Genomic DNA, 25,067 nt, shown 5'->3' with positions numbered 1-25,067 from the left:
AATTTCGTACTTTACACTTTATTCTTATAATTACATTTTTAAGGCAAAATATTTAGCAAATTGACTTTTAAAAATAATAGAAAATGAATATATTTTTGTATGTTTTTGGATTTTTCTTTGTGTGCTACAAACCGTTAAGTAAGGATAACGTATATCATTTTGCACGAATATTAATTAAATTATATAGGCGAATAATGTATCAATTGAATCAATTGGCGAATAATTGACAATCAAAATTTTGACAATTAAAAATTTTCACAGTTGCTTTCTAGTAAATTCACCAAAAAAAGGAAATAATAGATTTATTTTTATGTTTCTTTTCCCAATTTTTTTACATAAGCAAAAACATTTCAAATTAATTAAAGAAAAAAAAATTTAATATTATTAAAATTACATCAGTGACACTCCTATGAGAATTTCATGTTGTTACCAAATTTTGGCGTAAAAATATAATAAAGTACACTCATTTGTGTCTTTGGCATCCATTTCAACATTACATAATACAAGTCTAAAAATCAATAAACTCTGGTCCCATAATATAAATGTAATATAAATAAAAACTGAAGTTGAGTGAACTATGAAAAGTGTTTGTTGCATTAGATTGCTTATTGCATTATTTATAACTTCTATAACAAAACGTTGTTAAATTTTTTTAACGTTGTCAATTTGGGATGTTTCTAGTCAGTGGAAACTAGTTTTGTTTTGAAATATCAATAAAAATAATTGATTACTTTCTAATAAATTTCTTGTAAACAAGGAATTGTGAAGTATGTTTTGACTGTAGAAACTCACCTCTAGACTTTTTGTCATGTTCATGCCATCCATTAACTCACCTCACCGGTATTTCAGACAGAAATACAGAATTCAGATGTGTGTGGAATGTGGATTGTGCTTATCTCTAACGTTACTAGTTAGCAGTTAGTTAAATTTTTTACCAAAAAAAAATTATAAAAATGCCTTCATTGACCTTGGTATCAAGCAATAAATGTTTCGCGGGTGATCAAAATGTAAGTTGGTATATACAAAATAAACTGAATATGCTATTTTAATGATATAAGGGGTTCTTTTAATCTAGGTCTATTCTCATCAATCCAGTACATTAAATTGTTCTATGAAATTTTCTATATATATACCGCCAAATGCTGATATTGAAAATAAGGTTCCAGTGTTATATTGGTTAAGCGGTTTAACATGTACGGAAGAAAATTTTGTTATCAAAGCAGGCGCTCAACGATATGCTGCTGAGAATGGGATCGCTATAGTATGTCCAGATACGTCACCACGCAACGTGAATATTCCCGGTGAAGATGACAGTTATGATTTTGGTTCTGGGGCTGGATTTTATGTAGATGCAACTCAAGAGCCTTGGTCTAAACATTATAAAATGAATAGTTATGTTACCTCTGAACTGATAAATTTGATATCAGACAATTTTCCAATGCTGTCTAATAAGAAAAGTATTTGTGGTCATAGTATGGGGGGCCATGGTGCCCTTATATGTGCTCTTAAAAATCCTGGATTATATTGTTCAGTTTCCGCATTTGCTCCAATATCAAATCCAATAAATTGTCCTTGGGGTCAGAAGGCATTTAAAGGTTATTTAGGAGAAAATCAGAATGATTGGAAAGAGTTTGATGCAACATCATTAGTTGCAAATTATAGTGGAGTTCCAATTGAAATTTTTATTGATCAAGGAATTGATGATAAGTTTTATAAAGAAAAGCAACTTCTACCAGAAAATTTGGTTGAAAGCTCAGCAAAAAATAATAATGTCCAAGTAGTTTTGAAAATGCGTGATGGATATGATCATAGTTATTTTTATATTGCATCTTTTATTGGTGAACATATTGAATATCATGTTAAGCATTTAAAATAACGCATGTATTAATAAACATATTAATTTTTTATTTTGAATAAATATTTTAAATTTGTAAACGTTAATTGCAGTTTTATCGGTATTTAAATTTAGTTACATTACAGAAGCAGAACTTAATTATGTATAATCTTTTCTAAATTAAACACCCAAAAAATTTCCTTTTAGATTTTCATAGCGTAAAATGTAAAATTCTTAATTGGTTAGATTTAGAAACCCGAGATTAAAATATTGTAATAATATTAGATCTTAAATGAGAATCTCGAAATATCAGGTTCGCGTACAATTGTAGGTATGGGTAGATAAAATGGGCTCATATGTATATATTATATATTGAATATATTATATATTGAATATATACATATATTCAATATTATGTATATACTATGTACTTATTTTATGTTAACAGGCACATTTCTGATATCGCCTGAGTCCGCATACAGTAAACATGAAAATATTACATACATATATTAGTACCGTTAAACATACATATGTATATTATGTAAGTAAATTTTGAAATCTTTTGAAAATACGTTAAGAAACTTATGTAGCTATGTCAGTCTTGTAGCTATGTAAATGAATCTCGAACATATGTATATATGGAAGTACATATAGAAATATATTCATACTACATATGTATGTAGTTTTTCACAAGAATCGGAAAATCATTTTTCACCAATAACAATTTATCGAACGAAATTTCAATTTTTCGAAAATAAATATTAAAACAAGTAATTTTCTTAATACTCTAAATGGGTTATCTTACATGCATCACGTACATTCCCTTTTATAAGTATATATCCATATGTACTTCCATCAACATACAACATACACACATCCTACTCATACGGTATACGAATTAAAATGTTAGTTCATATAACATGTACTGTAAGATTTTTCAATTTTTGTGAAATATAAATAACTGAAAATGATTTACTAGCCCTGTTATTTTTATAAATGTTCGTATGTGAAACATATTATTTTTTAATTCGGGCTTTTTGCGTTTCAATTCAGTTGCACTTTAAAAATAAGTTGGTAAGTGAATGTACTTCACGTGCTTACTTTTAATGCATACAATATTAATTTACATCATGGCAATTCTTATTTTGGGTATTCCCCGGCAAATAAGGTTATCTGAATTACATACATGTGTATATAGGATATACTGAGTATTCCCCGAAAAGTATGTAATGCTGAAAATTTTCAATCATTAATAGTATATAGTATAAAACTGTATGATAATAAGTTTTTTTGCATATATCAGGATTAAAAATTTGAAATTTTCCTTCTATATTTCTATTTAATATATTTCTATTATAATATAATTCTATATGATATTTCTTTAAATCATTCAACGGTTATCTGATATTACCTGCATTCCATTTCATTATTATTACATTTACTTTGTATGCACATCTATCTATGCTTTAGTTTGTAATTAATCAAATCTTAATCTACGACCATTAAACATAATTCAATTGGGTACTTAAACTAAAACGGAGACGATTAAAATAATATGTATTAAATCTAAGAAAAGAATTATGTTCAAATTAAGTATTCGACAAGCTACAATTAATTCTCTGAATTAATTCACTTGTTACTTAATGTTAAATCATTTCCACAAATAATTTTTAATAAATATAAATAAATTGCTTTATTTGCATTTAAATTCGGATTACAAACTAGAAAGGTCAAGATCTTTTTAATTGAATTGCTTATCTGATAAGGTAATTTTTTCAAATATAGAAAAATAAAAAATATATTGATTAAGCTCATTTAATTTTATTTAAGCTTTAAACTTTAAATGCCTTTAAATAGCAAGTTATAAGAGCATTATTATTCGTATAATAAATTGAAACGATTATTTTTTAAATAAATTATTATTACATAATTTAAGGCTTACATCTATCCAAAAATCTTGGATACAAACAAACTTCTCTAATATGATATCTGTTTAGTAACCAGCACATAAAACGTTCCAAACCCAAACCGTAACCACCATGAGGTGTACTACCGTACAATCTTTGATCAGTATACCAATAATATGGTTTTGGGTCTATACCTTCACGGGCGTAACCCTGTAATAGTTCCTCATTGTCCCAAATCCTCATAGATCCGCCAACAATTTCTCCAACATTTGGTAGTAACACATCGACGCTCTCAGTTAAATTGCCATCTTCGGGGCAACGATACATATAAAATGATTTTATATCTTTAGGAAATCGGCATAGCATTATTGGTTCATTAATTGCATCCGTCATTTTTCTTTCTGGTGCTTCTGGAATGTCTTCTCCAAATTCGTAAAAGGTTCCATCATCTTTTGTCACATTGTTATCCTTTAGCCATTTGATTGCATCAGAATAATTCATACGACGGAAAGGCTTTTTAGGTGGAACAAAATCTGGATTCAATTCTTTTACAATATGACCATACGGGCTCTTTAAAACCCGATCTACTACATCACATATTAGATCTTCCAAACGATCTAATAAATCATCAAATGTGATAAAGGGGCACTCAGCTTCAATATGAGTATATTCAGCTAAATGACGTCTCGTACGACTTTGTTCAGCACGGTAACTTTGTGCAATACAAAAAACATCACCCAATGTAGGAATACATGTTTCTAAATAAAGTTGTGAACTTTGAGTTAAATACGCTTCCTCACTAAAAGAAAACGGTATGTTAAGCAATTTTATAAGATTATATTTTTTCTAGATATTTACCCGAAATATTGCAATTTAAATAACGTTGATCCCCCTTCCACTTGTGTTTGAACTAGGGTTGGTGGCGTAACTTCTGTATATCCATTTGCGAAATAATGCTCTCGAAAAGCCTGCATAATAATTGAACGCATTTTTAAAATTTTTGAAGTATTCTCACCGCGTATCATGATATGTCTGTTATCTAATTGGACATCCGGGTGTGCTTCTTCATTCAAAATACTTTCAGCGCCACCGGCTGGAGCATTGGCTATTAATTCCCAATAGTCCACATGTAACTCATGACCTCCTGGAGCTGTTTTTCCTTCGGGAACTTCCTTTAATATACCAAATAGCGCTACAGAAGCTTCAGTTTGTAATATTAGAGCATCATAAGTTTGGCAAAGCTGATCTGTAAGAACACATTGTAAAAAGCCACTTCCATCTCGAAGTGTAATAAACATTAATCCTTTGCCTTGACGTCGTAACCTATGTACCCAGCCAAAAATTTTTACTCTCACATTTCTCTCATTTGCCCCATCAATTATTTTTATTCTTTTAGCAACTGGCCAAGAAGGATCTTGCGAGATTTTAATCTTTTTTGCTTCTTCCAAATTCTGTTCTCTTTTCTTAATATCTTCAGCTTCCCTTTGTTCTTTTTCGGCTGACTTGTAACTTTCTCGAACCCAAATTTTTTGGATCTTCTTCAATTGAGATTTGGCAGCAGGCTCAAATTTTTCACCACTATCCGTGTTCTTTGCATCTACCATTATTTTTGGAAACGGTTCTTTCCCGGCATGTCGCATCGCTTGAAGGATAGTTTTGTACGGGGAGTTCTCGGTACCACATCCATTCTCATCACTACCGGTTTTTTCAGAAGTATATATTATATCTGAAGTATATATTAATATAAAAAATATTGAGTTGGCAATTAACCTAAATTTTCTAAATGCACATGCAATAGGTTATTTATACCTGCAATAGACATTTCAGCAAGTTTCCCTTCTGGCATTTTATTTGGCTTTTTTAAACGTAAATTTCACACTATTACAATAACTATACTCAATTATCCTTAAATTTCAATTTTATTCTGCAATGATATTGCATCAGACAACTTTTATTTATAGTGCAAATTCTGCGGCCCGCTGTACATTTACAATGTGTATACTTTGCTTATTGCCGTCAAATAATTGTCAAAAATTAAAAAAACTAAAGAACTTTTAGTTTTTGACAAACCAAAATCATTTCATATTTCAAAATCCTTTCAAGAGCTCAGAAAGTTATTCATAGAATGCCATAATACGTCAAATGCCAATTGACAACTTCAAATTAAGAATTTAGCGAAAAAGTGGTGAGAATTTTAAACCACATCACTTCAAGGAAATTTAAAGTCTGATCATCTATCTGGCTATTTTACTCGCCATGTAAGAAGAAGTTGAGTAAATATTATATATTTGAAAAATTCGATTTTCGAGTGAGAAGTATTACTCCGTATAGTATATCTCCTTTTTTTCTAAAATGTACATAAAGTTTATTGATTTTGTTTTTGAAGGTAAGGCGTTCAAACGATAATTTGAGAGTTAAACGAAAAATCCAGGTTAAAAATGAGTAATCTTTTCTGAAGTATGAAATATCTATTAATGTGAGATGAAAAAGCGAGATACACGATTAGGTTGTTAATCTGAGTCTTAAAAGAGTCGTATTTGTGATTGAATCAAAGTTTGTTTGACGTCAAATAATAGAAATCACGCTATTTCCATCGAATTTACTGTCAAAATGGCGACAAAGAATATTTTAAGCAATTTTTTAACACTCCTATCAGCGGATTCTTATTTTAATTACAATTTTCATTGCAAAATGTTAAATTTTGACGTAAAGTATGCACTTCATCAAATAATTTTAGCTTGATATATAAACAATCATTGAACTGTATCGTAGATATATTTTTAGATTTTGTCTATTTTGTGATTTACAACATGATTTTGTACTTCGCTTTTTTACTTACTTTTTACTCATTTTCAAATCAGAATTCTCAGTATTTTCTAATTTATGTTTTATTTTTGCAATAAGATTTCTCACTTGTTATATCTCACTTTATTCTTCTAATAAGATTTTTGCATTTTTTCTCAAATTATCGACTGAAATACTCACTTTCAAAAACATAGTGAATTTATTTTGTATGCATTTAAGAACAACGAGGTACACAATATCAAATAATCTTCTCACTCAAAAATTACATTATATAAATACTTTCTTTTACGTTCTGGGTAAAATAGCGAGAGAGACGATCAATCCTTTAATATTGAAAATTTCACGTTTATTTTTAATATAAAAATGTCACCATCTGTTGACGTTTAATTATCAATCGTTAGAGCGGAATGTGTTTTGTAACCTTAATAAATAAACAATGGAAGTTCATGGTTTCTTGATTTCAGAGAGGATTCAGATCTGTTAAAAATAGTTTGTGTTGATTTTATATTTAGTTTCATGTTCTTTTGAACGACCAGTATTGTCAAATCATGGTTTACATGTTCAAAAACATTTAAAAGTTTCATAGGGCTCACATAATATTTTGACACTTCAAATTTCAAAAGTCATTGAATGTAAAAAATGAAACTTTAATTTAACTATTTTAAGTCTGCTTTTAAGAAAGTGGACGTTGGATTGATTCTTTTTCATCTGACAAAGTTTTCTTTGACAACTCTGAATCTGATGACATAGAAAAGAAAAACACCAATGTAAGCTCATCGTAACATTATGAGATGTGACATTAATCAAAAACCATAATTGACAAATGACAACACTTTGCGGCTACTTTATCATCTGGTTTTGTCCGTATGTTTTGAGTTAAAACATAAAATTAAAAAAAAATTTAAAAACAAATTCAATACGATTATAAAAACTGCGAAAAAAATTGCATTATTTAATTTTATTTTTTTTCAATTGCTGTAACCATTTGAAGTTAGAAGATTTTTAATAGTCGTGACCTCATATGCATAACCCATATGCATAGCATACGTAAATGAAAGTATAATTTACCAAGTAATGAACTTTTGTATTCCTTAAATTTTTGGAAAACAACATATCATGGAAGGAACCTCGCCAGAGCAAATGGTTTTCCAGGCACTCATGGCTGCTTGTAGTCAGGACACCGAGATATTAAAACAAGCAGAACAAAAATTAGCTGAATGGGAAATTCAACCTGGTTTTTACTATACTTTAGTTAGTATATTTTCCAATCATCAAGTTGACGTAAATGTAAGGTGGATGGCTGCTGTTTATTTAAAAAATGGAATCAATAAATATTGGAGAAAATACGCAAAGAAGTAAGTTTTTCAATTTTAAAATGAATTAAACATAACTAAGGTGTTGAAACTATAGTGAGATTCAAGCTGAAGAAAAAAGTAAAATCCGTTCACAATTAATATCAAATTTTAATGAACCGGTTGCACAAGTCGCTGTGCAAATCGCCGCTTTAACAGCGAAAATTGCAAGATTAGATTGTCCTAAAGAATGGCCTGAAATAATTCCAGTTTTGCTAGAAGCAGTTAGAAGTAATGATTCGCTCCAACAGCATCGATCTCTCCTGGTATTGCAACACGTTATAAAAGCTTTATCTTCAAAACGTTTAATGCCAGAAAAAAAATATTTTGAAGTAAGTATTGTATTTGCAATATTATAACAAATTCATATTTATACTTTTTAGCAACTAACTTCGGAGGTTTATAGTTACATTCTCAATTTATGGGATACGTATACAACGCTATTTTTCCAAAGTCTTCAAGAAAACGGACCATCTCAAATAACAGTATCACTTTTAGAGAAAGCTATTTTGGCTTTGCGTATACTTAGAAAATTGACAATTTATGGAATATATAAGCCGCACAAATCTGAACATTGTATGATGTTTTTAGAAGCAACATTTCGTCGGATTGGGGAATCAATAGAATGCAGATATGAATTGAAACGTAGAAGCTCAGCAGATGAACTGGTAGAGTTAATAGAAAAATTTATACTTAAGCAAACAAAAATTTTAAACGAGTTCCTAGAACAACATCCAGTTTCATTTGTAAATGTAATATCGACGGCATTAAATTTTTCATTTAATTATGTCTTCCACAATGGAGCCAGTATGATATTTGATGGAAATGTTATAAATTTTCCAAATTTTGCAATACATTGTGTAAACCTAATGAAAGGAATTTTATCAAGTAGAGCATATACCACATTTGTTCAAGAAAATTGTTCGACTGAAGTCGACATTGCAGTAGCGTTAGAAACAAAAAAAGATTTTTTTACAAATGAACGGTTATCTTATATATGTGAAAAAATTATAACTCACTACTTTTTATTAACTCAGCAAGATTTAGATATGTGGATTGAAGATCCTGAAGGTTTTGCGGCAGATGATGGTGGTGAAAGTTGGAAATATGCCCTTCGACCATGTACCGAAACATTTTTCTTAACTTTATTTAGTCATTTCCGTACAGAAGTTAGATGTGAGGTTTTAAAATATATTAATAAAGCTCAAGAAAACCCATTGACTGCAACATCCGATTTAAAAGATGTTATATTAAAAGATGCCATTTATAATGCGGCTGGTTTAGCTCCTTTTATTTTATTTGATGAGGTAATTCACAAATTATATTATTTCATACATAAAGTTTTCAAATTGGTTTTGTACATTTATCAAATGTACATATATATTTTGAAATAATCTAATAAAAAAACATTTATAATTTCTCGGCGCTATAGTTTTAAACATTTTTTGAAAATATTTCAAAATAATACAAAAAAAACAAGAATTGAAGATGTTATCTTCGCTATTTTTTTATATATGGTATTATTACGTTTTATTTATTTTAGATTGATTTTGATTTATGGTTTAGCAATCAACTTTTAGCTGAAGTTAAAATCACTACTGACACGTGCAGGATAATTAGAAGAAGAATTATTTGGCTTATTGGTAATTTTCTGAATTTTGCGAATTTATCATTTCTTTACTATTTTTGTTTATATTTTAGGACAATGGTCTGGTGTAAAACTATCTAGAGAATTAAGACCACAAGTTTATGAACTTTGTTTGCATTTATTGCAACAGAACGAAGACATGTCGGTCAGATTAGCCTCTTCAAAGTAAGTACTTCTTTAGTTTTTTTTCTGCAACACTAGTTTTCTGGTGAAAAAAAGAAACGATAGTTATTGTTGTTTTAAAAAATATAATTTTATAAAAAGTATTCAGGATTGGGCAATAATTGATTCAATCCAAGGAATATAGGTTGATAAGTTTACGTAAACACCTGGTACATCTTTCACAGCACATCCAATACCCCACGCCACTAAGCCCACTGCATACCATCTATTTAGACAAACATATATTTATTATATAAATAATAGTCTAAATTATATCAAAGTTTACCGTCCGTTTGATGAACATACTAAAGGTGAACCACCATCACCAGTACAAGCATCTTTCCCATTTTCACCACCAGCGCATACAAAAGTTGTACCATTTAATACAAAATTCGGTCCAAGTCTAGTTTTTCTTAATTTTTCTTGACAAGTATCTGTCGATATTACTGTTACATCTACTTCTTTTTGAATTGCTTGATACAACCCGTTAAAATCATCTTTACCCCATCCTGCAACATAACATTTCTGTCCTGAAAATGAGTTTGGACTTAAGCAAATTGAAGCTATTGTTGGAACAGGCCCCAGCTGTACTTCACTAGCTAAACGAATTAAAGCAACATCGTTATATAAATTATTAGAATTAAATTCTGGATGTATATATAATCGAGTTATTTGAAAGTCTTGTGCTGGTATTGGTTCTGTAATCCCAGAAGCATTCCATTCGCCAAGTCTTACTTTAATTGATGCAATTCTGTTAAGAATAAACTTTAAGATCACTGTATTATAGCTTATATTATTTTAACATATTTACGGTACGTTATTGACTTTATGTGCCACCGTTAAAACATATTTTGAACTAACTAAAGCACCAGAACCCAAATAAATTTCACCTAAAGTCAAAATGGCTGCTTGCCATGGATATGCTCCAAATGCAGCTTGTCCTGGACCACTTGGTGCACTTCCTGGTGGTGGTGGATATCTGACACCACATTGATAAGGTGAATTTAAACAACATCGAGCTAATGCATAGGAACAAGTATTAGGAACTGGTGTATTTATATCGCTAGGCTAAAAAATATTTTTTGAATGTAGTAAAACGTTAAATTTTTCATTCACAAAAATATTGAATTACATTTGTAACTATTCGTATATCTAATTGTCCACTGCCATCATTTGATTGATTTGGGCATGATCCTGGTGGTACACAAATACCTTTACATTTTTTAAAAAATATTTAAATTTCGTATTCTCTATTTTTGTAATATTTTTTGAAATAATCAAAAATAATAAGTGTTTGAAATCCTCTAGAAATTCTCATTTTACAAGAACATTATTTACTAAATATTAGTTAAATAAAATTTGAATAAAGAATTATAATTGTATTATACGGATTTTCAAATACTGAAATATTGTAGCGCAAGTTAAACAAAATTTCATAGTTTTTTTAAAAAATTTATGAGTTGTATATAAAATATTTGATTTATTTTAATTTGTTATTTTGTTTCACTTACATGTTGTTTTTGTAACTGCTGTTGGAGCAGTAACCGTACCAGTTATTAACTGACGTATAAATCCTGAAAAAAATATCCTTGATAACTTTTATTCAAAAAAGGTTTAAAATACATATGTATATATGTACATATTATATTATAGATTGAACATGAAACAACACAATATTTTAGACCTAATATTTGTTTTTAAATCACTTCATGTTCTCTTGTTTTTTTTTTGCTGACGGCACATGTTTTAAAAAATATTTACTTAGAAATAAAATGATAAGTAATTGTCTACTAATTAACAAATCAATTTTAAAGAGCTGATACTTATCGACTGAAATTTTAATTAAAAGAATTGTTTATTCATATTTTTTTATGTTAGTTAGATTGCTATGTTATATCGTATATCGAAAAAAAGAGAAACAAAAATAATGAAAATCTGGATGATGTCCAAGAGCTTAAAATATAAATAAAAGAAAATCAATGTAAAAATATTTTTCCTAAGTTGTACGAAAATAAAATAATAATATACGTGCGGGAATGTAGTCGTAGCTAAAATACAGGTCAAGTTGAAGGTTTCTTATTTTTTCATTAAAATTCATTTGTAATGTTACTACTATTTGAAATATTTTTTATGAACTGAGCAGATACATACATACATATTTGTTATTCCAAGTAATACAGAACAAAAATTAAGCTAAACGCCGTCAAACAATTTGCTAGGTCAACGCGTATCAATACTTTATATTTACTAAAAATTCGAAAACTATTCGCTAAAAAAAAAATAGAAACTAAAATATTTAAAAGAAAATAAAAAAAATTTGACAGGGACAAAGCTATGCAATTTTTTAAGAGTGTCGTGAAAAAAAAGAGAAAATTAATTTGTAGACAAAATCTTCTTATGAAACAAAAAATTAAAAATAAATAAATTTTAAGTTGTGCTACACAAATATACACACATGCAAACTTGTATATAATTTATATGTAAATATTCTGGTGAAAGAAAAGAAGCAAAACAAAAATACGAGAAGAACTGAAACATTTTTAATATACAAACACAAAAAGAAAAACAAAAATTAAATAAAAAAAAAAGAAAGCAAAAAGGTGATGAAAAATAACGAGAGTGATGTTAAAAAAAATAACACTGTTATATTTAAAGTTGATGATAGTTGCTGTTCTAAAAAAGTTCAGAATAATTTCTATGAAAATGGATATTTTCATCAGGACGTATCATTTGACGAAACAATTAATAATATTGGTAGTGATCCAATAAGAAAACCTCGTAAACGTTTAATAACAAATGAATCAGCTGATATTTCAACAACATCTTCGAAAAAACCTGAAATACCAGATGGTGGTTATGGTTGGATTGTTGTTTTCGCATCATTTTGTATATCTTTAGTGGCTGATGGTGTTTCGTTTTCATTTGGTCTTCTATATACCGAACTTTTGGCTTATTTTAAAGAGAGTAAAGCAAAAACAGCATGGGTTGGTTCATTATTTTTATCAGTTCCATTACTTTTAGGACCTGTAATGTCGAATTTAGTTGATAAATATGGTTGCCGTAAAATGACTATTATCGGTGGATTATTGTCATCAGTTGGTTTTGCATTAGGTTCAATATGCAGTTCCATAGAAATGCTTTATATAACATTTGGTGTTATATCTGGTATTGGATTGGGAATTGGTTATGTTACAGCAGTCGTTTCGATTACATTTTGGTTTGATAAGAAACGTACTTTTGCAACTGGTATTGGAGCTTCTGGTACTGGTATTGGTACATTTATTTATGCACCATTTACAGCATGGTTAATAGAATATTATGGTTGGAGAGGAGCTACATTGATATTGGCTGGCACAATGTTAAATTCTGTTGTATTTGGTGCTTTAATGCGTGATCCTGATTGGTTAAACGAAGAAGATGTCTTAGATAGTAGATGCCAAAGTGAAATTACATTATTAAATTGTGATACTAATTTTTTAGAAGTAAAAAAATTAATCGATGATGGTGCAACTAATGATGATATATTAGACTCATTAGTTTCAACTTGTAATGCTAAACAAAATGAATCGATAGAAGATATTACTAATCAAAAAATTTTCAAAATTAAACGTTATCATAGTGAAGAATTTCTTCCAAAAAATAATTTAGATAATTTTTATCCCTTAACTACTACAAAAAGTAAACAAGAAAAATGCTTAAAAGCTCCTTCAATTGCTTTTAGTCTATCCACAATTGCGAGTAGGAGTACTATATGTGAGAGATGTGATGAATCTAACAGGACAAGTAAATATTTAGCAAGTGCTGAATCACTTTCACCTTCTGAAAATATATCCTTAAACTCATTTAATCCGTTTTCAACAGAAGAAAAAAGGTCTGTTGATCCTTTTACTTTAAAATATGTTCACAATAAAGACATTAATGAAAATAATGTTGATGGCCGATATAAAAATAAGAGACGTTTATCGTTAAATGAAAATCTTATCAGTCACAATTCTTTGCCTAATTTACAAATTGATTTAAGAAGAAATACTTTAGGTATATTAAAAATTAATAATAACGATAAAAAGAATTTGGAAAATTTATATATTTTGAAGGAGACATCAACTAATAAAACTGAAAATATTTCTACGAAAATTGATACTATTTTGGATAATTGTGAAAATGTCATTGAATTAAAGAAAATTAACAATCGTCATTCATCTTATAAGAAGAGAAGTTCAATAAAAAATCAACAGTGTATTCAACCTTCTCGTTTTCATCGCAATTCTATAATAGCTAGAGGAATTGGAAATAATATTTTAAATATATATAAAAATAAAACAACGTATCATAAAAGCTCATCTTGTCCAAATATTTTAAATAATAATGGGAATAGCACAAATTCTATTATTCTGTTACCTTCAAAGAAAAATATTGAAGAAGATGTGGAGGAAAATTTAACATGGCGTTCAAATCTAATAAAATTTTTAAAATCCGTATGCGATTTTTCTTTATATTTAGATTTAAAATTTTCATTATTTAATTTTTCAACATTATTTTTATTTATATGGTATATAATACCATATTTTTGTATAACAGAATATATGATTGAATATAATTATACGGAAGAAGATAGTGCCTTTTTAATATCAATTATTGGTATATTTAATACAATTGGAATGATTACTTTAGGATTTATTGGTGATAGACCATGGTTAAATGTTAATATTATGTATTCTATATGTATGTTATTATGTGGTTTATCAGTAATATTAATGCCATTAGCAATTAATTGTTATTATTCTTTAATTGGTTTATCAATAATATTTGGATTAACATTTGCATCAACATTTTCATTTACACCAAGTATATTAGTTAGTTTAGTTGATTTAGATGATTTTACTTCTGCTTATGGTTTAATTTTGTTAACTGAAGGTATTGGAAGTTTATTAGGACCGCCATTGGCAGCTTTAATTTATGATTATACATTAAAATGGGATGATTCATTTTATGTAGCCGGTGCTTTTATATCATTTTCTGGTGTTTTATCATATATTGTTGAATTATTAGAACGTCATGATAGAGCAATAAGTGAAAAAAATGGTATTTTAATATTAAATAATGATATTATTAAAAAGACAAATGAAATTATTTTTGTTTAAATTTTAATAATTTCATAATTAAATTTGTTGATGAAATTTTTCATAGATACTTATTGATTATTATTACAAAATGCAAAATAATTACTTTAACTGTTGTGTACTTAAAAAAAATTGAAATATAATTTTAATTTAAAGTTGTTCTAATATTTTATAATCGGAAAGAAATTCAATAAATTGTAGTATATTCTTTGTAGCAAATTATTTTAATTAAATAAAATAATTTTTTTTTTTGATTATTTTTAGTCACAATTGAATTACTATATTTAGGAACAAATTTTTTTTTTGAATTGAAGTAGAACAAGACATATATGAGATAAATCACATGTTGACATATTTATAAATAATTAAATAATAAAACTTTTATAATGGTTTCAAGATATTTACTGTTATATAAGATAAATATTATATTTTTGCAATTATAACAAAATTGCATTCTTAAATATGTAACTTGTTAATATGAACAAATTGTTTTAATGTTATCCTTTTGTGTTATATAAAATGATAGTTGATTTTTAAATATTTTATTAAAAATTAAAAAATATATTGTTGTAAAATTAGTCAAACTTTGTTTTTATATCAGCTACCGTCATTAGTATTATTCATATACATTTAACATAAATTTAAAATATTTATTAAAAATTTTAAATAACAATAATATTAAAAAAAAAATATAAAATACTTATACTATTATTATAAACACTGTGTTTTTTTTTTAAATCTACACATTAGTTTACCAAAATTTTATTTTATAAGATATTTATTAATTTATTGCCGTATACATATGAAAATATGCTTATTTAATTGAAATAAAATTTAAAATGTAAAAATTTGGAAAATTATATTTGGTATTTTTAAAAAATATCCTTGTAAGTTTGAAAAATTTAGTTAAGAAAGAGTAGCTAAAATGATAAACTAAACAACATTGTTTTGAATTGTTTTTGAAATTTTTCCACTTGCAAGAAAATGAGCTTGAATTTAAAACTAAACTGATTGAGTGCGGGGTTTGAAAGTTATATTACATTTCTAATTTTTGAAAATTTATGAAAGCTTTAGGATACAATTGTATTCGTGCTAGATTCAAATCATTTGTTTCTATTTTTTTTTTTTCAATTTTTACAATTTTTAGTAGTACTGGACTTTTTAAAAAAAAATATTTATATACTATGGCATATACAAAACGTGATTAGCTGATTATTAATTAATAACTTTAATGTATAAAAATTAGAAATGAAGTGAGTCATAGCATAGCAAATGTAAAAACAAATTATTTAATTTGTTTTCACATGCAAGGATAACAATGCAGCTCTTATTCTTTATTAACGTATTCCCCAGTAATGAATAATAGCTATTTTGTAAATTCAAAATAAAAATAACATTGAAAAATTCCCATATTTTGTTTTATTTTTATTTAAAAATTTATTTTATGTAGATAAACAGATTGCCGCATTTAAACATGCAAACGTAATTACATGATTATTTATATTATATGTAATTACAATAATATTAAATATTTTATATGTATATGTACATGAAGTATTTTATAATTTAGCAAATACTTACTATTAGCATAATTTTTCTTATATTCATTTAATGCTTCATAACTACTGAATGGACTTTTTGTAATTTCATCCTGATCATAATTATTTAAACAACTTATTAATAATAAATTATATAAAATTAAAAATAATTTTAACATTATTTTAACATTAAATTTATAAATTAGTTTTATTTTCTTATTCAATTTAATTGAATAAAATTTAATATTTTTTCTTAATAAATGTCCTTAGAATTTAATATTCACTATAATGTAATATTATGTGATATATAATACAAATAATTCACGTAAAATTTTTCACTTTATATTCGTATAAATTAATCCATTAATTTATAAAAATTTTTTCATTATGCACTCTAAATGTGACAACTTTTAAAATTGCTTCAAAATTAAAATTTGTTTCATGTTATTTCAAGTGATTAAACAATTAATTTTAAGGATTTTTCTTTAAAAATATTTTTTTCTAATTCTATAATAAATATATTATTATGTATGTATCTACATACATATCTGTAGGTCTAACAAACTGGTTTAATTCATTGGATTATGTTAAACTAAATGAAAACAAATTTTAAATTTCTTGTTGATTTATATTATTCATTTGCTTATATTATAATGGCATGCAAATAAAACTAAAAAAAAAAAGTATATAATATATAGATATATAGAAAAAGTAATTTAATAAAAATTAATTAAAGTAATTGAAGAAAATATAATATGACAATATTATAGTGATGGGTTAATTTAATTGTATACATTGTATACAATATATATTATTAGTTTAAAGAACATAAACTATATATTTAATTTCAGTTTGATTTAATTTAAATAAATAAAAAATTCGAAATCGTATAAAGAAACGAGGCTATATGGAAAAACAGTGGGTCTTAGGCCTAAAATGGTCTACTGGACCTACACTAAAAATTGTTCGAACAATTGTAACGTATTCTTCTGTTATATGGTGGCTCAAAGCTGAGCAGGCAATGGCGCTGGCTGCTTTCACCCGACTGCAGCGCCTCGCGTGCCTTGGCATAACGGTCGCCATAAGGACGTGCCCAATGGTCTTGATGGAGGCTCTCTTAGGCATGGCCCCGCTTCATATTCACCTTATGTGGCACTACGAATAAGGCAATACAGGAAGCCAAAGCCTGGTGATCTTAGGGACCATCTAAACATCATTAGGGGAGATTAACGGCTTACACGACGGCTTATTCGAAATCGTATAAAGAATTAAATCTTGAATAATTTATTTTAAAGTTTATAGGTATTAGTTATTAATATACCACTTAAATTAATTAATATAATTTTAAATTACATATAATTAATTCTTGCTAATAGATTCCATAGAATTGTGAACATAATTTGAAACAAAAATCGTTTTCATTATAAAATGTTTTAGATTTTGAGTAGATTTTTCTTTTTTATTATATATGTACATTTAGACCACAATTATAGGTTTTTTAACGCTTATTAAGAATAATTGTTCATTGCTGAAATTTGAATAGGTTTACATTCAAAACGATATTAAAACTACGATAATATTTTAATCATGAAATCATAGTTTTCCGATATGGCAAGAACCGGTTGAATTTTTTATATTCCGACACTTTTTATATCACAATATGAATGCTAATCAATATGGAGCAATGTTGATATATTAAAACTTTAAAGTACCATCACTTAAAAATAATATATCGTAACTGTAATACATTTTTTCTTTTCTTGCATGTATTGCACAATTTTTACCTATTTCTTTTTTTTAATAAAAATTATAAATGACGTGAAAAAAAACTTTGCTTTTGTTTAGTTTTGGACTTAATGCAAATTGAAATCAGTTACCTATTACGAATTTTTATGATAGAATCAGAATAATAAAAAAAAAAACTATTTAGTTTTTTTACTATTTTCAATTAATTGGAAAATTTAAATAGAGGAAGCTTTTTGAATTAAGAAAACAAAAAAAAAGATAATTTTATTTACTGTTGTAAAATGCTGTAAATATTTTACACTTTAATGAACAAACATTGTTAAAATAAATAATTATTTTATTTTTGGGGTTATTGTTATAAATTTTAAGTGTTATTTTTTATGTTAATGTTTTTATTTATTTAGTAAAGAGTTAAGTTAATAGAGTTTTCGGCATAATTAGAGAAAAATAGAATGACTTTATTTGTTGGTAAAATCCAGTTTTTTTTTCTTGGTTGTAGAGAGTAAAAAAAAATTTTAAAATTTGACATATATAAGCAAGTTTATATAATACTAAAATAAAAATTTTTACTATGCCCGTTCCAACTATTTAGGTGGAAGTGTTTTAGTAATTCCGTTATTTTCAGTTAACTTCAATGTGAGTGGGTAAAATGGGTATAGTATTAAAAAAGGGGGAAATGCATGTTTATTCAACATATTATTATATTAGTTTTTTAAAAAATTTTTTAGTAAAAATTCTGTTCGATTAATTAAGGTAGAAAATTATAAACAATTTCTTAATGTAAAAGTGTCATTAATTTTAAAATATATGCACAATTATTACACTCAATTGTGCAATTATAATAAAAGCTCATTGATATATTCGTACATGTGTAGACTATTAAAATTGAATCACTAATTATGTCGACAAATGTGAAAAACTAATTAACTAATATAAAACAAATGAGGAAACTAATTAATATTAAAATGAGTATTTGTAATTTTATAATGCAATTCAATTTAAAAACTACAAATTATTTAAAATAATAAATTCATTCGATAATTTAATAATCGAATGAATTATCGAATTTCGCAAGTTGTGCTTGGATTGGTTTCATGTCATTAATTGCGGCCTGATTATATTGTATAATCCTCATAAGAATTTTTATATATTAATACAAAATAATATTATTAATTAAATTTTAAACTAAAATTACTATAAAAATTCCGTGAATTTCCCAATTTTTTTCAAATTTCCTTTTTTAATTTGATATTATAATTTCATTACTATTTAATAACAATATGATTTTTTTTCAAAACAAAGAGAATGATTTTTGATTCACCTATAAATTTAACACTGAGGGAATTTCCCATATTTATTTTGAGTTTGTTGAAATAAATTCCCTTTAAAAGGAATATTTTTATTTATATTAATAAATTTTTAAAAAATTGTCTATAAAATCATATAGGTACCCACTTTTGTTTCAATATGATTGTAACAAAACTTTAATTTGAAAATTATGATATTAAAAATAAAAGCTAGAGTTCTGAATTTTATTAGATTGATTAATCAAATTTTATATACATATAATTATGAATTTTGTTTTTTTTTTTTTTTGCTTAAATTTAGAAAACAAAAACATAGTATGTAATTGATAATTTTTGGGCAAATATCCAAATAATCTGTCCTTGTTTTTTTTTTTTTTATTGGGTCATTATATATTTTCAGTTTTATTATTTTTGATTTTCCTACATAAAAATTTATAATATTCTAAGGTTAATAATATTAAAATTTTATGGTTTTCATTATAATTTACATCAGTAAATTGGTACAATAAAAAATTCAAGTTGGTATTCGTGATTCTTGCATTATTATTTTAATAAAATAAACGAAATTTTGATATCATAAAGATTCCATTTAAATTAAGCTGCACCATGGCTTAATTTATTTTGAGAATTTGATAATTCGTGTTTTTTAGCAGATATCTTAACGTAACTTTAAATTGACAGCACAATTCAGAAACTACACCTCATTAACTGAATTGTGTTTATGTAGCGTATTATTGCAATTGCAAATTCAAAGCTAGATTCTCGTCATTTACATATGACAAAATCAAAATTTTGAACATAATTTAAACGCAATTAAGGGCTTATTTAAAAAAAAAAATATAAAATTTTCAATTTCTCATTGCAATATAAGAAAATCACTAATAATAAATTAATTTATATAGTAAAATTAGTTTTTTTAATAAATTTCTTTTCAATATTAAATAAAACAAAGCAGCCATAATCAAATTAGTTTTAATCTAGACTATCATGCCATTTATTATTTTACTAAAGAACCATATAAAAGTGATGGTGATAAAAATTTAGCTTTAAAAACTACCTAGACAATTATGCACATATGTATATATACATATACGAGTATATACAATGTAAAAGTGTATATGTAAACATGGAAATGCAATTTAAATAATTTAAATAACCTAGATTATGATCAATAATTACATATTACTGCTGAAAAATAAAATGCCATTAAAAATAATTTTTATCTTTGTTTTACATACATATGCAAAATGTTAAGGTCAATCAATATTTAATTTTAATACGAATATTTTTTTTATTAATTATTTTGAACTCAGTTTTTTCCAAGTACTTGGTATGGAGTTACTATATACTTTTAAGGGTATTCGAAAATATTAAAAAGATTCTTTGTTCCATCACTGTGAATTTCTGAAATTCAATATAAAAAAAATTTCACTTGAGGATTTGAAAATTTTATTTCAATTTCCATTTTAAATGGAACTTTAATGAACGGAAAATTTGTTTTTCTTTTATTAAATTTAAATTCATTTGTATAGCTTCGAACCTTATTGGAAATGGATTTTTGATATTCAAATAGCTGCTTCTTAATTCAAGAATGTACCTACATATATATTTTATAAACTTTTTAAATTAATTCAAAATTAATTAATTTTTATTTAATATCGACAATTTTTAGAACATTGATGATGACAATTGATGATTTTGATTTTTCATCAGAATCATTTTTACCTTATTTGGAGCCTGGTTTTTCAGCTTTATTTTCATTATTAAAAGAAGCAAAGGAATGTGATACAAAAGTAAATAGAATATTTTTTTAATATTTTGTTTTTAAATTAATTTAATATAATATGTTAATTAATTTTTATTTATTTACGTTTTAGATGAATGTACTTTGTACCATGTCATTTATAGTGGATAAAATGGGTGATAACATACAATCTCATGCTGACAATTTAATATCATATTTACCATATTTATGGAAAGAAAGTGAAGATCACAATATGCTTCGATGTGCCATTATATCAACTTTGGTAAGAATTAAAAAGAAATTAATTGTTTCAGTTAATAAAAAAGAGCCTAAGTGCTTAGTTTGAAAAAATTTTTTTAACTAAAATTTTGTTATTTCAATGTTCCACAACAAAAACAGGACATCAGTTTTACTTTAAAGTTTAATTTTGATTTGTTTCTTGAACTTGTAAAAATTATTGAATTTCTTGTAATTTTACCTTAAAATTTTTTTTTTAAATATTTGAAGTGGATTTTTATTGAATTAAGTTTTTGATTTTAAAATTATTATTTTAATTTTATTATTAATTAATTTTTTTAATAAACCTTGATAATTATTAATTTTTAGTTACAAATAGTTAAAGCTCTATACGATATTCCACCAATTTTGTCACCTTTTTTATATCCTGTAATATCGATAAGTACTAATATTAAGGAACCTTCACATATTTATTTGATGGAAGAAGGTCTCGAGTTATGGTTAGCTGTTGTTGAAAATACTTCACAAATATCGCAAGAACTGTTACAATTGTGTGAAAATTTGCTACCAATAATTGGTAATAAATATTTTATTATAAATTATTATAAATTTTTTTATTAATTAAAATTGTAGTGTTGATATAAATTTAATTATAATTTCAAATATAATAACTAAAATTATGATAAAATTTTGTTAATTTTTTTCAGAAAACTCATCAGAAAATTTAAGAACAGTTTTACATTTAATACAAGCTTATATTTTGTTATCACCAGAGGTATATTTACAACGTTTTGGTAAACAAGTTGTGTCAACATGTGCTTATTTATTAAATGACATGAGAACGGAAGGTATTGCAATGGTCATGAAATTATATGAAACAATGCTTCGAGTTGAACCAACAATGGGTTTAGAATTACTTAGACCAGCATTACCACACATATTTAAGTAATGATATTTTAATTACTTGTTATTTTCTATGGTAATTTATTAAGCTATATTTAATTTATTTTAGGCAAGTTTACGAAAATAAAGATTATCCATTAGTTATGAGTATGTATCTAGCAATATTAGCAAGAGTTTTAATTATAGATCAACAAGTTTTCATTGAAGCTCTTCAATCAATTAATTTAGAAAAACCATTAGAAAAGGTAATCGATGCATGGATTTCCAAAATGCCTTTAGTAACACAAACGGAAAAACGAAAATTATTAAGTGAGTAAGATATATTTGAGTATGTTATTATATTGAGTAGTTATAATAAGTATCAACCTCAAAAATTTTATAGATTAAATTAATGTTAATGTTTATTTTACTTATTTTTCTATTTTAAAGGTCTAGCTTTAGGATCACTAATAACTGTAGATAATCAAATATTTTATGAAAGATTTCCTGGTATTTTGCAAAATATTTGTGAATCTCTAAATGATATTATGAAAGAGGATTATACAACCGGAGAAACTGATAATAAAGTTGTAGAGTATGTTTCAAAATGAATGACGTTTCAAAATTATGTATTTATTTGAGTTCTTTTTATTCAATTTAGTTCTTTAGTATTTTTTGATGAAGAAGATTTTAATTCCATTATGTGTCCCGTTGAAGAATTTGATTATAATACGTACCATAGTGAACGATGTAGAAAAATATGTTTAAAAGATCCTGTGTATCGAATAATTTTAAAAGATTATATTCAAAATCAAGTAATTTCCAGTATTGATCGCCTTTGAAAAATAATTTTTTAATTATATTTAATTTTAGTTGGGTACGCTCAAAACGAATTTAGGGGAACAACGTTATCAAACCTTAATGTTAACTGTTGATCCATGCATATTGGCCAATTTAACAGAATACTTAAATATATATATTGCTGTACCAAAACAAATTGATGAAGCCGAGGATGTATGAACCAATATTTTATTTTTACACGTTAACATATTTTATTTTTTTAAGGACTGATTTTTTATTTGCCTTTTCTATAATATTTAACAAGAAAAAAAAAAGAAAAAAAAAGTATGCTAATAGAATAACAAAAAATTTTTTAAAATAACATTTAAATATATAATGCAAATATATATAACAACAATAACTTATTTGTCGAAACGAAACAAAATATAAAAAACCAAAACATTTTTTTTTGTACAATTTTTGAAATACAAAGATGTTCCGTTTTAACTTTCAAAACCTTAATATGAATGTAATATTAAATATATAATAAAGTGCCTAGAGTTTGCCTCTAGTTAAAAACTAATTAATAATTAAAAAAAAATATATTATTAAAGTTGTATTTCTTTTTTTTTTTTTTAAATGATTTAGTTATTTTAATTCCTGTACAAAAATATATAAGCAGTGAATGTTAAATTATTATAAATTTTGTTAGAGATAAGTATTAGTTCTTGTTTGCAAAAATATTGAGAATCGAAGAAGTTTTAAGAAAAACATAATCAAAGTTGATTTATTGGTAATGATTGAGTTAAGTTAAAGAAAAACATAAAAAGTTGAAATTATAAGCAATAAAAAAATACCTATGAAATACATATAAAATATTTTCATATAGTAATATATTATAAAGGAGATGGAATTGCTATAGTCCTTATATAGGTAGAATTATATATCGCATTCCTGTTAATCGAACAACTTTTTCATATTTCAAAATTAAACCGAAATTAGTATCATTCGTTTTATTTACAAAATTTTTTGATGGATTATTAATAATATAATATCTATATCATATATAATTAATTATCGGGCAATTATGTAAAATTTTTTTTATTGCAATTGCATTGTTTGCTCTTATAATTCTGCATATATTTCAGTAGATATCTCAAAGCAGTTTTTTGAGAAGCACAGTTGCATAATTTCTTTTAACAATTGCCACAGTAATTATTATATTGGGTGCTATTATTACTTTATTATCATATTAATTATATTGTATTTAATAAAAATTTGCTCAAAATATTAATGCATAAATATGTTTAATTTAATTTTAAATATAATAACTTTTAACAATTACCATATTATTTGCATAACAAATATCTAATTTATGGAAAACAAAAAGAAATCTTTTGAAGTTGAATATCAAAATTAATAATCGGAATTACCTTATTAACTATTATTCGATTTTTTAATTTGTTTTAACATTGTTGCATATTCAGTAATAATAGCATAAACGTAGATAATTCAAATTTAATATTAAATTTGATATACTTACATATTGTTATACATATTGATTGTTTTTATCTTTAATTAAAGTGGCTATTAAATGTTTTTATTATTTTACGGGTAGTTTAAATTGGCAACATTTTCGCAAAAAATATCTATAAAAAAAAATAAGATAATTTTAAAAATGCAAATATTTTAAAATATAATATTTATATTTTTTATATTTAATATAAATTATTTACATAATTATGTATATTATATGTCCAACTAATTATTAATAATTTTATTTAATTTACACTCAATTCAAATATTATTTAGTCCCATCCAATCAATTACTTATATGTATAATTAAAAGTTACGGATTCTGCCGTTCTTCTTTATTTAAAATTATACAGTTTTTAGCTTACCACAAACTTTTAACATCAAAATATTGTATAACATAAAACCAAAATAAGTACCATTAAATCATAAGTTATAAATGAATCTGAATGAAAATTAAATTATTATTTTA

General features: G+C 25.5%; 5 protein-coding genes across 5 annotated transcripts; 3 read left to right on the top strand and 2 right to left on the bottom strand.

The window, feature by feature from the left end:
- The first annotated feature begins 866 nt into the window (after window positions 1–866).
- On the top strand, window positions 867–1,941 carry LOC129618509 (S-formylglutathione hydrolase). The gene is made up of 2 exons (XM_055533305.1): window positions 867–1,007; window positions 1,076–1,941. Exons 1-2 carry the CDS (start codon window positions 954–956, stop codon window positions 1,874–1,876), a joined length of 855 nt encoding a protein of 284 aa, XP_055389280.1. The 5' UTR covers window positions 867–953; the 3' UTR covers window positions 1,877–1,941.
- Window positions 1,942–3,625: 1,684 nt separating this feature from the next.
- LOC129618504 (asparagine--tRNA ligase, cytoplasmic) lies at window positions 3,626–5,775 on the bottom strand. The gene is made up of 3 exons (XM_055533299.1): window positions 5,551–5,775; window positions 4,600–5,467; window positions 3,626–4,540 (listed from the first exon to the last, which is right to left on the bottom strand). The coding sequence occupies exons 1-3, from the start codon at window positions 5,585–5,587 to the stop codon at window positions 3,766–3,768; spliced, it is 1,680 nt and encodes a 559-aa protein (XP_055389274.1). The 5' UTR covers window positions 5,588–5,775; the 3' UTR covers window positions 3,626–3,765.
- Window positions 5,776–7,386: 1,611 nt separating this feature from the next.
- LOC129618499 (importin-11) lies at window positions 7,387–24,934 on the top strand. The gene is made up of 14 exons (XM_055533296.1): window positions 7,387–7,901; window positions 7,957–8,230; window positions 8,282–9,205; window positions 9,442–9,541; window positions 9,600–9,711; window positions 21,092–21,212; window positions 21,297–21,446; window positions 21,770–21,977; window positions 22,108–22,345; window positions 22,413–22,612; window positions 22,733–22,877; window positions 22,944–23,097; window positions 23,156–23,296; window positions 23,348–24,934. Exons 1-14 carry the CDS (start codon window positions 7,663–7,665, stop codon window positions 23,351–23,353), a joined length of 3,012 nt encoding a protein of 1,003 aa, XP_055389271.1. The 5' UTR covers window positions 7,387–7,662; the 3' UTR covers window positions 23,354–24,934.
- On the bottom strand, window positions 9,666–17,449 carry LOC129618497 (phenoloxidase-activating factor 2-like). Its single transcript, XM_055533294.1, has 7 exons — window positions 17,408–17,449; window positions 16,410–16,479; window positions 11,220–11,282; window positions 10,841–10,920; window positions 10,520–10,776; window positions 9,995–10,459; window positions 9,666–9,934 (listed from the first exon to the last, which is right to left on the bottom strand). Exons 1-7 carry the CDS (start codon window positions 17,447–17,449, stop codon window positions 9,814–9,816), a joined length of 1,098 nt encoding a protein of 365 aa, XP_055389269.1. The 3' UTR covers window positions 9,666–9,813.
- LOC129618500 (uncharacterized) lies at window positions 11,530–14,917 on the top strand. The gene has a single exon (XM_055533297.1). The coding sequence runs from the start codon at window positions 12,312–12,314 to the stop codon at window positions 14,847–14,849; it is 2,538 nt and encodes an 845-aa protein (XP_055389272.1). The 5' UTR covers window positions 11,530–12,311; the 3' UTR covers window positions 14,850–14,917.
- Window positions 24,935–25,067: the final 133 nt, after the last annotated feature.

This window comes from Condylostylus longicornis, unplaced genomic scaffold, assembly GCF_029603195.1.
Source record: "Condylostylus longicornis isolate FDR11 unplaced genomic scaffold, ASM2960319v2 ptg000008l, whole genome shotgun sequence".
NCBI lineage: Eukaryota > Metazoa > Arthropoda > Insecta > Diptera > Dolichopodidae > Condylostylus > Condylostylus longicornis.
Note: the sequence above shows the minus strand (reverse complement) of the source record. Positions and strands in the feature narration are given on the sequence as shown.

Excerpts from the sequence above, each read along its gene's own strand:
- LOC129618504 (XM_055533299.1), bottom strand. The coding sequence starts at position 5,587 with ATGCCAGAAGGGAAACTTGCTGAAATGTCTATTGCAG. Across the intron at positions 5,468-5,550 it reads TGCTGAAATGTCTATTGCAG|ATATAATATATACTTCTGAA; the intron begins GTATAAATAACC and ends TATATACTTCAG. Across the intron at positions 4,541-4,599 it reads TTTAAATTGCAATATTTCGG|TGAGGAAGCGTATTTAACTC; the intron begins GTAAATATCTAG and ends GTTTTCTTTTAG.
- LOC129618500 (XM_055533297.1), top strand. The coding sequence starts at position 12,312 with ATGAAAAATAACGAGAGTGATGTTAAAAAAAATAACACTGTTATATTT.
- LOC129618499 (XM_055533296.1), top strand. The coding sequence starts at position 7,663 with ATGGAAGGAACCTCGCCAGAGCAAATGGTTTTCCAGGCACTCATGGCT. Across the intron at positions 9,542-9,599 it reads AAGAATTATTTGGCTTATTG|GACAATGGTCTGGTGTAAAA; the intron begins GTAATTTTCTGA and ends TTTATATTTTAG. Across the intron at positions 9,712-21,091 it reads GTCAGATTAGCCTCTTCAAA|AACATTGATGATGACAATTG; the intron begins GTAAGTACTTCT and ends GACAATTTTTAG.
- LOC129618509 (XM_055533305.1), top strand. The coding sequence starts at position 954 with ATGCCTTCATTGACCTTGGTATCAAGCAATAAATGTTTCGCGGGTGAT. Across the intron at positions 1,008-1,075 it reads GTTTCGCGGGTGATCAAAAT|GTCTATTCTCATCAATCCAG; the intron begins GTAAGTTGGTAT and ends CTTTTAATCTAG.
- LOC129618497 (XM_055533294.1), bottom strand. The coding sequence starts at position 17,449 with ATGGCGACCGTTATGCCAAGGCACGCGAGGCGCTGCAGTCGG. Across the intron at positions 10,777-10,840 it reads ATATACGAATAGTTACAAAT|CCTAGCGATATAAATACACC; the intron begins GTAATTCAATAT and ends AATATTTTTTAG. Across the intron at positions 9,935-9,994 it reads GTATGTTCATCAAACGGACG|ATGGTATGCAGTGGGCTTAG; the intron begins GTAAACTTTGAT and ends TTGTCTAAATAG.